Genomic DNA, 15,614 nt, shown 5'->3' on the forward strand with positions numbered 1-15,614 from the left:
AAAACAGTCCTATACCCAAAAAGTGAGCGAATGGGCTCCTTAATAAGTAGCTTCCTCCAGTAATCTGACTTTCCGTAGCTGGAGCAGGCTGAGGAGCAGCGCTGCCTCTCAGAGAGATGAGGGGGAAAGCAAAGGGCAGACTTCATTAAAGTGAAACAAAAGAAGCATTTCCTCATCACAAATACATTTCTACTTTTCCACATCATCTCCAGGTAAACACTAGAATGCATACCTGACACACAAAAAGAAAAAACAGTAACGACAATTGAGAATATCTTTGCCTATTATGGGCTATTCAGTGAACAGACAGGATGTCATCTCTGACAGAGGCATAAACTGGGATTATACATGCACTTAGAAAAGGGAAACAAAGCACACCAAAATCAGAAGACATTTGAAAAGTGTTTGTAAAATACATAATCCATTAACTCACACCTGCAAGTCTATGTGCAATTTATAATATATATTAAATATATATTACATATTAGCTCACATATAACATACAATAGCTCAGCGAATGTATCGTGTGTGTGTATGTGTGCATGTTTATATGTTCTTTAAGCTATAAAAACACTTTGTTATACAGTTGCTTAGAATCTCCTAACTACAAAAGAATACAATCTGAACATATTATTTTCATTATCTCTTCCTATTAAAAAAGCACATCTTATTATTCCATTATCATACATTTATTATATATGAATATATGCATAAGAAAAAGAAAGTCAAAAAGGCACCATAGCTGATGATTCCATTAACATACCCACATACATGTAAGGAAAACAAAGTCCAGAACGCATCATGACAACATGCTGACAGTGGTTTTGTCCTCTGAGTGGTAGCATTAGAGGTGATTATTTCCTTCTTTATGCTTATCTGTGTTAATTTTTTTTCCAAAATAAGCATGAATTAGCTGTATCTAAAATGTTACATAATGGCCTCCAAGTTCTTACAGCTTTTTCTTACAAAAATGGACAAGGTTAAATATCCCATCTGCCACAATCAATGTACTTACATAGTATGGTTCTGCTTCCCTTTCAGTTATCTCATCCTGATATAGCGTGAAACAAGTTGGAATTCGTCCAAACCACACATCTCGAAGCACATCTTTGTCATCTGTCATTCTTCCAGGAGTTAAAGCAGTACATACAGGCTAAATTCTTATTTCAACCAAAGCCAAACTGAAAATAAAATGAAGAGCATTAGTCAGATCCTTGCAACGATGAATGAACCTGCTAGAAAACAAAAGATTATTTTTAAAAATCCATGCCATAAAGATTATCCACTTCAAAAAAAAAAAACGATGATCACCAATCTTTAGTATAAATTCAAAGAAAAGAGTACAACAAATTCTAAATGTAAAATTATTATTTATGTAAAGGAATCAGATCAAAATTACATATGCCAGTAATATTCATTGCATATTTAAGTATTGAACCACAGTCAAAATGAAACTGTATCTGCATCATCTTTCAAGCCCAGAAGAATCTACTGCTTACGTAAAGAGAAGCTTCACCTATACCCTGTGAATCCTGACAGTCCAACTCCAAAGGATCATTCTCGCATTTACCCCTGCCCCATCCAATATATTCACCTTTTCCTACTCCAGATAGTGTCTCCTCTCTTCCTGCAAAACTACTCTCCCATCTTAGAAAATATCTCTTTCACATTGGGGAAAAAATCTTTCTATAAACCCATTCCCCATTCTAAATTTCATCCTCTCTACAATTTAATCCCACCAATACTTCCATTTTAATTACTGTACTTCCTTTTGTAAACCCTCTACCAAAAGTGGCCCCCTGAACACCTTTCTCTGTATCCTACTATTCCCCTACCTAGTATGCTCCTCTCTCACTTATTCAAATCCCTACTCTGCAAACCATGCTCACAGCCCTCTGGCCCCAATGAAACAGTAAATGCTTCCACTTGGATCTCTCAGAATATTCTCTATACCACAAATATAGCACTAGATCTGCAAAACAATATTCTAGGTATGGCATAAGGACATGGCTTTTGACCTCTGTAATATCCAAGTGCCTTCCAATGCTAATATTCTGCAATTGAATAACACATCACAATACACGATATGAGTAAATGCTGAAATAAATACTGTTGATAATATACACTTAGAGTAACTCAACATGTGGCACCTGGATACTAAGATTCAATATACTTATCCAAATAATATTTCTCATCTTTTATAGGCAGCTAATTCATAATCTATCACAATGTATCCTATGAAAACACTCTAAATAATCTTACGAGTTTAGCCAAATATAAATTATTAACACTGAATTATTCAAGGAGCTTATTTCCCTTTTTTTCCTCTTCCACTGACCAATGACATTAAGACGGTATAAATTAATTAGTTAAAGAAAGAAAAAGTTGGAGGTCAACTGGATGCAATGTCATCCACAGGTACGTAAACTGCAAGAGGTGGAAAAAATATGTCCAACATAAAAGTACTAGACAACAAGAATTCTGGTTATTAAACTGAGTCCAGTGCTCTTTCCAGCATACTACTAGTGTTTTAACTTTTATTAAAATATATCCATAAAAACAACTACTTTAAGCGAATGATATACATGCATGTAAACTTCATATCATTCCACACTGATAGGCTACAAATTCAAACTATTGAGTTTCTGCATTTGGCAAAAAATTTCCAAGTTTACAAATGACACAAAATTAACTCACTGAAAATAGGAAAGACCTCACTACGTCCTGATTACATTAATAGCTTGCTCTTTTTAAAGTGAATTCACTAGTGGCAAAAAATAATGAAATCTAGGTTATGACAAATAAGTAAATCTAAAATTGAATCTGATATAAAGGTGGTATGCAGTTGTTTCTGCAGCCATGATACATCCAGTTAGTCAACAGCTGCAACTGAGATTCACCTTTTGATGATGAAGAGAAAAATAATTTGAGACGAAGAGTTCCTCTACTAAAAATATTTAATAAAAGTTAATTACAAGCTTAAAGTTGAAGTCACTATATTGTCACTATTGATATTATTTTTCTTCTCAGAAGAAGCAGATAGAAAATATAATCCAAGACAATTGCTCTTCCCTCCTCTTCAAGCACTGTGCTCTCAAGGAGGAATAGTAATCTGATTGGTCAGATTCCAGGACACCACTTGACATGTTTATTAATAGGCAGGGATCATCATAAACCAAAATATCATGCATGTGAGTGTGGCTCCCTTCTCTCCCCTCTAGGCTGCCAGACGAGAACCCTGACCATCCTGCTCTTTCTTTCCATAACATTCTCTTCTGTTTCTCCCTTCCACATGTCACGAACAGTAAAATGAATGACCAATGCTGCTTCTGAGTCCCTTCCCAAAAGAGATACAAATATAGACTTAGAAGCAGAACACCTTAAGACTCCAACTACAGGCTTGAGTTTTAAAGTCTTACGTTCCAGCAAAGTTTACCAAAATTCTACAGTAGGATTTTAAGTACAAAAACTAGTGAAAGATAAATTGGTACTTTATTTCCCATATACCATTGTTGCTTACATGTATATTTTTTGCAAGACCTCAAGGGAAGAACTAACTCAGCCAAGGCAGCTAAAGGTATAATGTAGTAGAGCTGATACAAATGTTGCAAAACAAACAAACTCTGCAAAACAGATTTATGAAAACTGCAAACAAGGCTGCTTACTGCCTCAAAATACACAGACCCAAATTTATAGGATCTTAAAATGTTAATCTTTCAATATTAATGTTTACCTATAATAAATTATATAAGAAAGCATGTCTCCAGTGAATACACTTAACTTTAAAAATATGTAAGAAAAATTGGGGATACATGAATAAAACTAAAGGATGTTAAGTTTTCAATAATACTTTTTTAAAGAGGCAATAAAACAAAATTTAACTCTTGAGAAGCACTATAGAGTAGAAGTTAGAAATGTAAAATGTGGAGCCAGACTGTCTGGAGCCAAAACCAGCTCCACCACTTACAGTGTGACCTCAAGTAAGTCATTTAACTTCTCTATTTCTGTTTTCTCATCTGTAACATGGGAAAACAGCACTTACCACATTAGATACAAGAATTAAATGAATACATGTAAAGCACTTGAACAATGTCTACCATATAATATGTACTATAAAGGTTATCTACTATTATAATTTACAGAACAAGAACATGTCTCAAAAATGTTTAAAAGTCAACATTTAAAGACTTCAAAAACTAATAATAATCAAAAGCATTATATAACATAAGTAGTAATTATAGGTATAAAAAAGCTAAAAATTTTGCAGTAAACACTGCTAATAATATGCAATTTAGAGTCAAATATTTAATCGTTTGATATGCCTAGCTGTGTGGCAGGTGCTAGAAGAAGAAGAAGAATGGACTTTTAAAAACCTCAGTCATTAACAAAGTATAATCTCCAAATCTACTAAACATACTATGCACTTTCTGTCCTTTCTGTGCCTTTGCCCATGCTGGTGGTACCCTTACGCTAAAGCAGCCTTCTTTACCTTATCTTTCAACTTAAACATCCTTTAGGACCCAGCTCAAAATAACCTTTCTTCTACACATGATTCAGGCAGAACTCGCCTTGTTTTCTCTTGGCACCTCTACTTTTCCTCTACCCTTGTAAGTTTATATCAATAGTATTTACTTGTACGTCTCCTCCAGCAGACTGTAATAGATTCCGTTAGGGAGAAGGATCATATCTCATTCATCTTTTCACCTCTGATACTTGGAATGGTATCTGGAATTCAGTAGGTGCTCAAAAAATCCTTACTGAATTTGAATTTGTTGGAAAGACAGTGTATGAATATAAAACTACAGAACCAAACAGAATCCCAAAAAATGAGGTAAGCAGGTGAGATTAGATAATAAAAATTAGTTAACAGTAGATTATATACTACTTTAAATATCAAGTAACTCCAGAAACACTATACATTTTACATTACCTCACATGTGATACACACAAGCCTATATGTTCCCATTTTACAAATGATAAATTTGAGATGAGGATGTCAGATGATTTTTCTAAAATCTTGTAGCTAATAAATGGCGGAGCCAAAATTAGAAGCCACATCCTAACTCAGGTTTCTAATCTCACATTCTTTCCATCATACTATATTGATTGCCATCATCCCTCCCAACTCCAAAACATCCATATGTCCATGGTATAATTAAATGTTACTCTGTGAGAGTTTTCATGGGGCAGGGGAAAGAGGAGGGGTTGGAGATATTAATACATCCTATAGTGTTCAAATAATTTTAAAAGATGTGGAACTTGAAGAATGGGTAGAATATGGACACGCAAAAAGATGACAAATATTCTAACAGGCCAAAATAGCATCAATAAAGGTATTAAGTGGGCAGGCGCAATATATATGCCAACTTTTAAGGAAATTTTGGGTTGAGAGTAGTATTAATAGATAATGAAAGAGCTGATACCATAACCTGTCTTAACATCACACGTGACCTTTAGGCAAGTCACTTTACTTCACTAAGCTTCAATTTCCTTACTTGTGAAGTGGAATTAATATTACCCAAGTCAAAAGGTTGTTCTGAAAAAAAAAAAAAAATCCATAAAGTGTTTGATACAATAATGGACACATGGTAAGTGCTAGGAAATGCAAGCAATTATTATCCCTCTAATGTCAAATCTATAAATGTAAATAAAATGAGACTAGAGCATGAAACATACCAAACAGAAGACTGAGGGGGAATCTCAATCTCATCCACCAGTCCTATAGTGCCTACCGGTTTTAGAATGGTAAAATAAAAACAATTATCTGGTAGCAGTGCACAGAAGGGAGAGCCTTGAGTCAGAGAGGCTAGCCAGGTAGTAATTTCAGCAACTAAGGCAAAAAGTAATGAGTGCCTGACCTAGAGGGGTAGTCGTGGACTGGTGAGAAACAGATGGGTCTTTCCAAGGAAGAAAGAGAAGTTGATGAAAAATGAGGGATAAAGAACAAGGGCAGGGAAGATTTAGATGCTGACAGCATGCAAAATACAATAAAATAGTTAAGGGGCTTTGAAATCAGACTGACATGGGTTTAAACCCTGATTTCCACCTATTAGTTACGTGTCTTGAACAACAAACCCATCCTCTTTGACTCTCATATTTGTAAAATGAAGATAATTATAATTTTCACAGGGCTGTTAGGTGTTTAGTACATTTGGTAACCACTCAATAAACAATGTATGTTTTTAGTACACAGTTTCCTCATATTTCCATGGCCCCTCTGCTTGAACACTTTTTCCCTCCTCTTTTGGCCAACTCTTTTATCCTCTCTGGGTCAACTCTTTTTTTTTTTTTTTTTGAGATGGAGTCTTGCTCTGTCGCTCAGGATGGAGTGCAGTGGCGCCATCTCGGCTCACTGCAAGCTCCGTCTCCCGGGTTCACGCCATTCTCCTGCCTCAGCCTCCTGAGTAGCTGGGACTACAGGCGCCCGCCACCGCGCCAAGCTAATTTTTTGTATTTTTAGTAGAGATGGGATTTCACCGTGTTAGCCAGGATGGTCTCGATCTCCTGACCTCATGATCCGCCTGCCTCGGCCTCCCAAAGTGCTGGGATTACAGGCGTGAGCCACCGCGCCTAGCCAACTCTTAATCCTCTTAAGTGTCGGCTTAATATCAGCTCCTTGGGAAGTTTTCCCCTATGCAGCCTCTAGTCTAATTACTTCTTTAATAGCATGCACTATCATGCAATGCAGTTATCTGTTTATCTTATCTGTCTCCTGCCCCTCCCCACATTGAACTGGGAGTTCTTTGACAGCAAAATTTAGTCATAAGTACCTTCTTATCACCAATATTAGTACAGTTAGCACATAGTAGGCTTTGAAATTTTTGTTAAATAATGGGGAAAAATATATAAATATATGAATCTAGCTACTTAAGAAATTTTCTCCCTAAACTCCTCTCCAAATCAGTATAGTTGCACTTTAAATTCAGCATATTTTGTTATTTTAGAAAGATTTTCCCTCTCCTACATACACTACACCATCCAATCACCATCCAATTTCAAGGAACTGTCTTGGAAATAAAGAAATTCCAACCCGTGACGCAATCTACTAGAAGTAAGTTTCTTGAGGGCAGGGGCTATTATTGACTTCTATTTTCTGCATCTAGTTCAGAGCCTGGGACAGAGTAGGTGCCCACCAACAACATCTGTTAACCAATCAGTCATTCAGAAAATGGCACGGTGTGACAACAATATAATGCATAATAGTTTCTTTCACACTACATACCAAGAAAAACTAACCTACTACCTGAATTAATTTTCACTGACAAAACCCCCAACTACGTAGAAATATCAAATACTTACTAGACTAAGCGTGTAAACAGAAAAAAATTATAATCTATGCTGGCTGGTCTTCCTTTAAATTCATAAACACTAGTTTCCTACTTTTCCCTAGTCCATTTATTCTCCCACTTTCCTACATCACTATTCTATACCTTCTCCTCCCTCAAATGTTCACTTCTTCCTCCTCCTCCTCTCTCTCAGCTAATGACCTTGCTTTCTATTTCCTTCTATCCAGGTACTGTGAATCAGTGATTCTCAAGAGGAATTTTACTCAACAGTCCCACCCTGGGAGGGAGGAAATTTTGTAAATCTCTCCAAACTGTAAATGTTGAAATGCCCCAGGACTCAGTCCTTGAACCACTCCCTTGAAGATCTCTCACATGGTTTTAAATAACACTTATACATTTACACTCCCACAGTTTTATCTTCTGTCCAGACTTCTCTTTTGAACTGGCTGGCTTCACATATACCACCACATATGACATTTCCATTTAGAAATTTAACATATGCAAAATGGAAAACCATTTCAGATCTTCCTTCCTCCTCTCTCCTATCATTTATTTTATTTTATTTTGAGACGGGGTCTCGCTCTGTCGCCCAGGCTGGAGTGCAGTGGCGCGATCTCGGCTCTCTGCAAGCTCTGCCTCCCGGGTTCATGCCATTCTCCTGCTTCAGCCTCCCAGTGGCTGGGACTACAGGCGCTTGCCACCAGGCTGGGGTTTTTTTTTTTTTTTTTTGTCTTTTTAGTAGAGACGGGGTTTCACCGTGTTAGCCAGGATGGTCTCGGTCTCCTGACCTCGTGATCCGCCCGCCTTGGCCTCCCAACAAAAAGTTCTCCTATCATTATCACTCTGTGGTCTTTTCCGTTTCACTAAGTGGAAGAGTCCTTTTTTTTTTTTTTTTTTTTTTTTAAAACAGACAGGGTCTTGCTGTCACCCAGGATGGACTACAGTGAAGGATCATGGGTCACTGTAACCTTGAGCTCAAGGGGGTCAAGTGATCCTCCCCTCCCATCTCAGCTTCCCAAGTAGCCAGGACTACAGGCTCATGCCACTATGCCCAGCTAATTTTTTATTTTTTTGTAGAGACAGGGTCTCGTTATGTCGCCCAGGCTGGGGATTCTCTCAAAGATGGTATTACAAGCATGAGCCATCACGCCCGGCCAAGTTATATTCTTTAGTTGCTCAGTCCGTAACCCTTGGAGTCGTCCTTGACCCTTCTTCTACCTGACTGCTCTCAAAAGTCTACAATCTGGTCATTTCGCACTACCGCCACTATTACTACCCTGATTCAAGTCACATTGACCTTTAACCTGGATAAATGCAGTCAATGGCCTACTAACAACTCTTATTTCTGCACCTGCTGCATACAGTCAACATAGCAATCAGATCTTTTAAAACACAAGTTAGATCAACTCACTGCTTACTCAAAACCCAACTCATTCAAAGTACAAATTAAGGTTCTTATAAATTCCCACATGCTCCTAAATGACTTGGCCCCATTTCCACCTAAGTATCCACTACTTCTTTCCCTCTTGTTCATTATTTTCCAGTCAAACTAGCTAGTATGCGCCTGCTTCAGGGCTTCAGTGGTAGCTCCTTCCAAGTGGCACCCTTCTTTATCACCTGTAGGCCTCCAAGTTAATACCATCTTTTCTATGGCCACCACTCCCATCTCTTGGCATTCCCTATACCCCTGCACTGCTTTGGTTTTTTTCTCTAGCACTTTCCGCCACTTGACGTACACAGTTGGCCCTTCCTACCCATGGGTTCTTCGTCCTTGTATTCAACCAATCATGGATGAAAAAATATTCGGGGAAGGAAAAAAAAGTCAGTACTGAACATGTATAGACTCTTTTTTGTCATTATTCCCTAAACAATACACCATAACAACTATTTATACAGCATTTAAGTTGTATTGCGCATTATAAATAATGCAGAGTTGAACTAAAGATAGGAGGATGTGCATAGGTTATCTGCAAACACTACACCATTTTATATCAGGGACTTGAGCATTTGAGGACTTTGGTATCCAAGGGAGGTCCTGGAACCAATCTCCCACAGATGCCGAGGGACAGGAAAGACTGTACCTTAATTTTTGTATCAATGTCTTCTCACCCCATCCCCAAAGTGGAACTTCATGATGGCAGGGATTTTTATTCTTTTGTTTACTATTTTGTTTACTGTTTTGTCCAGTGCCTAACACATAGGAGGTACTCAGTTTGGGGGAAATTAATGAAATAAATACACACTTGAGGTGTGTGCACTATTCTAAAAATCCATATCCATACAGTTCCATTCTGTACACTTTCCCCCAATTTTAAGTAGCATATCTTTGAAGATAAAAGCACAGGCTTAAATCTGGTGTAAAATACCTCTCAATTACTACCCTGAGCACAACATCGTTATTTTCAAATTCAAAATTCAACCAGAAACTCCCTCTATGGAAATCACAAATAGTTCAGTTCAGAGCCAAGTATCCAGTTTCAAGGTCTCAGAAATTTAACAAGCCAATTCTGGAAGGCTTTGGAAGTTCAGCTACTGTCTGGTAAGTCTCCGGGTTCTGATTGCTCAAGACAGGCTGTACCTCCTCACCCCTCAGAAAAATCTAGAACCAATAGTTTCCTAGGTTCCTCAAGTTCAGGATAATTTTTAAATAATCCAAAGTACAAATGAAGTATGTAAAAGAGTCTTGCCAACAGAAAATGTCTTTGGTAGCACTAAATATTGTTATTGAGACAGGGAATATCGTAAATAGATAAATTGTTTGGAGGACATACCCACCGAGTTTGGACAGACTCACACTGCACTGTGCAATAAAGGTTTAAATAACTGTGTTCCACAAAAAATGCAGGTCCTGAACTGAACTCTAGAGCCTGCGACTAGACTCTCGCTTTCCTACCTTAGTAAGCAACAGACATGTACCCCAAGAGGGACCCCGCAGGCCACACCCGCCAACCGGCCCCAGGGCTCCGGGCCGGCGTCTCGCCAACTCCACCTTGCCCGGAGGAACCACCTTCACCCGCCATCGCGGCCGGGCGGGCGCTCCTCCAGGCAACTACTCACCCCTCCTTCCTACCACACCTACCTGGCCCCTCCCCAGCCCTCCTCCTCTAGGAATTTCCTCACACAAGGTGGACACACACACCTACCCTACTCCAAGCTATGACTCCTCCTTCCGGCTCCCCGCACTGGTGGGGACGCCCAGATTCCGCGCTCCGGTGGGGCGGCGGGGCAAGCTGCCCGCCTGACACACTGTCCTGCGGGGACGCGGTAGCAGGACTCCAGGAAGCCCGCGCAGCCGCAAAAAGCACCGGCGCGGAGGTCGGAGCTGAACCCTGCTGCACTTCCGCCCTCTGGTATCCAGCGAATACAACCGGCAACGCTGCGGAGCCCTGGCAGCCCACCACAAGTCCAGTCACCCTCGGCGCCCGGAGATGACGTCACGAGACCCCACGTGGTCCGAACTCCACCCTCCGTGTTCTGCCCAACCCAGCGAGGAGGCCCGAGTCGCTCTTGAGCATGCGCCAACGGGGCAGTACGCTTGAACTCGGGACCAAACCTCTCCAAGTTCATAGCTTCTACCCTCTTCTGAGAATCTTGCGTCAAAGCGTAGTTATTGGGGCTTGGGGAGGTTAACTTAACAGTTCCACAAAAACAGTTTTTAAAATACTGAAACACTGCCTCCCTAGAGCTTGATCGCAACATCCCTTTCTTCCTGGCATCACACAACAGTATTAATAAAACTTTAGTTTTCAAAGTACTTTCCCATCCATTTTCTCATTTGATCTTCTTCTCTACTTTGTTGGAACCACCGCAGGCATTAATAACCTAATTTAACAGAAGACTATATGAGCACTGAACCCTCCCACCCATCCAAGAGTACATATCTTTATCTTACTCTTTGTAAAAATAATTGGGGCCGGGCGCGGTGGCTCACGCCTGTAATCCCAGCACTTTGGAAGGCCGAGGCGGGCGGATCACGAGGTCAGGAGATCGAGACCATCATGGCTAACACGGTGAAACCCCGTCTCTACTAAAAATACAAAAAAAATTAGCCGGGCGCGGTGGCGGGCTTCTGTAGTCCCAGCTACTGGAGAGGCTGAGGCAGGAGAATGGCGTGAACCCGGGAGGTGGAGCTTGCAGTGAGCCAAGATAGGGCCACTGCAGTCCCGCCTGGGCGAAAGAGCGAGACTCCGTCTCAAAAAAATAATAATAATAATTGGTAAACTTACTAATAAAGAATCTTTGAATTGGCTCTATCCAGAAGTCTTAGCAGGCATTTAAGGTTTTTCTCTTAATTACACGTGCCTTAACGCCATGCATGTTAAGTAAGTACTGTGCTGAGACTCAAAACAGGTTCTTGATAATTGGGAACGTAAGGAAAATTCTAGTAGTAGCCACAGGATTCTTTTAAAAAGAAAAATCTTCTTGGAGTTGGACTAAGTACAATGATTTTCAAATGGTAAATTACAGTACATTAGTGGGTATCTAAATCAAGTTAGGGAAGCATGCCCAGCATCTTTTTAAATGAAATAAAATAGAAAATATCAGCATGCTTCACACATGTAAAGGGTAAATATTGTGTCCCAAAATTTTTACTTCAGTATGTATGTGGTGTACACTGGATAGGAATGGGAAATACATTTCTTAGTAAGGGTAGCAGTCAGAAAAGTTTGAAAGCCACAGTTATGGTCCTCTTCACCTATTCAATGCAGAAATCCTCACTACAGTGTCCCCAGTAAACAGCTATTAGCCTCTGTAAGAAAGCTTGTGGGATTAAGGTGCATTGCCTTCCCAGTGTCAGACAAAAGTATATAAAATTTCCTTTAAAATGTATCTAAAAAATAAGATGGATTTAGGGGCGTATAGATGGATAAATATGTGATTAACCAAATATAGTAAAATATAATGGTAGAATATAATGGTAAAATATAATGGTAGAATCTAGATGGTAGAATCTAGGTTCATTGTAAATGGGTATTCACTGTAAAATTTGTTCAGCTTTGCTGTGTGTTCAAAATTATTTCCTAACAAAATGTTGGGACCAGGCACAGTGGCTCATGCCTGTAATCCCAGCACTTTGGTAGGCCCAGGTAAGAGGATAGCTTGAGCCCAGGAGTTCAAGACCAGCCTGCACAACATGGCAAGACCACATCTCTACAAAAAACACAAAAATTAGGAGGGCGTGGTGGCATGCGCCTACAGTCCCAGCTACTCCAGTGGTTGAGGAAGGAGGATTACATGAGCCCAGGAGGTCAAGGTTGCAGTGAGCTATGATTGTATCACTGCAGTCTAGGTGACAGAGAGAGACCTTGTCTCAAAAAAAAAAAAATTGTTTTGGGGGAAACTATGTATGAAGAAACCCAATAGGTGAAAGGTGATTACTTGATTTGACTTAAAATTCAACTTCCTGTAATTTTTATAAATTGACCCTGTTTTCTTTCTTTCTCCCCTTGTCCTTCTCTCTTCCTCACCCATCTACAACATACAACAGAAATAACTAACTCTTCTTCTAAAAGACAGCATTTCAATATGAAAAGGTAGCTCTTGTGCCCCGTAATGCGCTCAGGGATAAACATTGTCATTTCTTTCAGCCATTCTTCACATGCCGTATCTCTCCTCTGGATATGGTCCAGTTATCAGCGTTCCTATTAAATAGTTGTTACACTTGTTTCTATATGATGATCATGCTCCTTGAGCAAAAATTTGGAAATAAAGGGAATTTTATGTTTCGTCTCTGTCATTTCCATTTGTGAACATTATGCCTTTTCTCCAAATCAGTGGCACTGCAAATTTTTAATTTTTTTTCTATGAAGATAACTTTTAAAGAGCTCTTTTTGGTTGGCCTTACCATTTCCTCCAAGTTTTAGCTTATTGGGGGTGACTCTCTGTTGGGAACAAGACCCCCAAAATCTGGCCATAAACTGGCCCCAAAACTGGCCATCAACTAAATCTCTGTAGCACTGTGACGTGTTCACGATGGCCATAAAGCCCACGCTGGAAGTTCACGATGGCCATAAAGCCCACGCTGGAAGCTTGTGGGCTTACCGGAATGAGGGCAAGGAACACCTGGCCTGCCCAGGGCGGAAAACTGCTTAAAGGCATTCTTAAGCCACAAACAATAGCATGAGAGATTTGTGCCTTAAGGACATGCTCCTGATGCAGTTAACTAGCCCAACCTATTCCTTTAATTCGGCCCATCCCTTCTTTTCCCGTAAGGGATACTTTTAGTTAATTTAATATCTATACAAACAATGCTAATGACTGGCTTGCTGTTAATAAATACGTGGGTAAATCTCTGTTCGGGGCTCTCAGCTCATTTCTGTGTGTGTGTCTTTAATTCCTCTAGCGCCGCTGGGTTAGGGTCTGCCGGACCGAGCTGGTCTCGGCACTCTCAGGCAGCCTTTGATTCGTGCGAACTTGTTTATAAAGTCCTCTTTTCAACAAAAGTCAAGTACACAACTCCTCCCAAATTCTTGTTTCTAAGGAGAGACTCCAAAGAAGTCTTTGTTAATAAATTGCTCTCTTTTCTTTTCATGGTAATGGTTTGTAGTTGTAAAGTCTGGCTTTTATTTTTGCACACCTCACAAAGTGCAAGACTCAAAACTGTGGGATCATAACTTTATTCTAAACTTATTTAAATCTACTTTCCTAAAATGTAAGTTATCTTGACTGCCTCCATGAACTCTAACCATCACTTGTTATCATGCTATTACTTCCTGACCCAAGGTCCCATTCTGCTCTCTTTTATCTCTGTCCTGTTGGTTTCAGAGGAAGGATTTAAGCCTAATTTAATTCTTCTATTAATACTTCAGCTCTAACTCTTCGGACTGTGCTCCAACTAATTATCCCATCTCCCAGATTTCCCTTACTACTAGTTTCTTCCTTCATCCTATAGATATGCTCAAATGTTCTCCCATCCTATTAAAATGCTTCCTTTAACCTTCATCACTTCCGAACTATTAGGATAGCTTCCCCCCATCTCCCTGCCTCCAGTCCTGCTCTACCTGTCCCAGCATCCAACCAGTGCATGTTATCTAAAATGCATTCTAACAATGTCACTCTTCTGTTTAACACCTTTTATTGATTCCTTCTAGGCAAATTCCAAATTTCTTAGCATGGTAAACAAGGTCTTTTATGGCTAATTTCTTCTTTCCTTCTAGCTTCCTTCCCCTGCTCTCCCTGCCTTGCGCTTCAAAAAATCCAACAGTATCCAATATTTTGTAAGACTTCTGAGCCCTAAGGCTATGCCATGCTTCTATGACTTTGTTGCTGTTGTCCCTGCTGCCCGGAACACTACCCCCCAGCCCCAGCACCATCACCACATTCTTTCTTCTTCACTTGGCACACATCACTCATTTTTAAGACTCAATTCATGTTTTGGAAAGTATTTCCTGACCCACCCAATTTGGATTTGTTGGTCCTCATAGTTTCCTCGGTAATTTTTTGATCACCAATGCCCAGCATAATGCCTGGCATTTATTAAATGTTTGTCAAAGTAAACTAAGCTGAACATGCACTCTCTTCTAGGATTCCCATCAGTTTCACCTCATAATCTAAATAGTTCCATATAGCTTAGAGTTTAGGTAGAAAGTGGTCGTTTTCTTTGTTACTTCATCGATGTCTGAGGGAGAAAATCAGCAAGGCACGTTGAAAGTAATTGAGATGCACTGCCATTAGCAGAGTGGGTCTCCAGCAGTCACTAGCAGTTAAAGTTTTCCGCCATCACCGTATCCTGTCTCGGTGTCAGTTTTAGGATCTGTACGGGGAAAGGCATCACTTCCATTTGGCTGCACACTCTGCAGTGCGTTCCCAGAACACAACCACACTTCTGTTCCTCTATCCGTTTATCCTTACTCAAATGATACCTCTCCCCTGCTAGAATGGAGACTCCTACAAAGCTGGCATGAATTCCTATATAAAAAGGCTACAAACTGGAGTTCCACCTGCTGGAACTGGAGAACCTGTATGATTGCTGTAACATACATTAACCTACTTCAGCATACAAAATGTAATATTATGAATGTGGTAGTAGTACATAAGCTTCGATTCTACTCACACAAACTGAGAATTCTAGGCTTCCGTGATGGTCAGGCAGCAACACATTAAAAAGACCACACTTCAGGAGCACATATCACAAGGATGCCTAGTATCACCATCTTGATCCACATCGCTTGGTTTGCTAATTAGCATAGTGAACACCAGAGATGGGTTTTTATTTTTGGCTTCCCCAAAAGTATGATAAATGTTAAAAATGGGATCTCATGTATGCAATTAGCAAAATCTAAAATATATGGGATTTGGGCTGGGCACGGTGGTTCATGTCTGTAATCC

At 39.8% G+C, this 15,614-nt stretch overlaps 1 protein-coding gene across 8 annotated transcripts in view; it reads right to left on the minus strand.

Moving 5' to 3' along the window:
• Nucleotides 1–10,799, minus strand: part of ATG5 (autophagy related 5) — a 143,880-nt gene extending 133,081 nt beyond the window's left edge. The window contains exons 1-2 of one of the 8 annotated variants that reach the window (XM_518659.7): nucleotides 10,430–10,799; nucleotides 1,016–1,181 (exon numbers count right to left, since the gene is read on the minus strand). In XM_518659.7, the coding sequence (XP_518659.1) occupies nucleotides 1,016–1,123 (108 nt within the window). In that variant the 5' untranslated portion in view covers nucleotides 1,124–1,181; nucleotides 10,430–10,799. Of the gene's footprint in view, nucleotides 1–1,015; nucleotides 1,182–10,179 lie in introns of all 8 variants that reach the window. The other 7 variants (XM_009451766.5, XM_063813329.1, XM_009451764.5 and 4 more) reach the window with 7 other exon arrangements.
• Between the last annotated feature and the right edge of the window lie 4,815 nt (nucleotides 10,800–15,614).

The sequence above is a fragment of the Pan troglodytes genome, chromosome 5 (genome assembly GCF_028858775.2).
Source record: "Pan troglodytes isolate AG18354 chromosome 5, NHGRI_mPanTro3-v2.0_pri, whole genome shotgun sequence".
NCBI lineage: Eukaryota > Metazoa > Chordata > Mammalia > Primates > Hominidae > Pan > Pan troglodytes.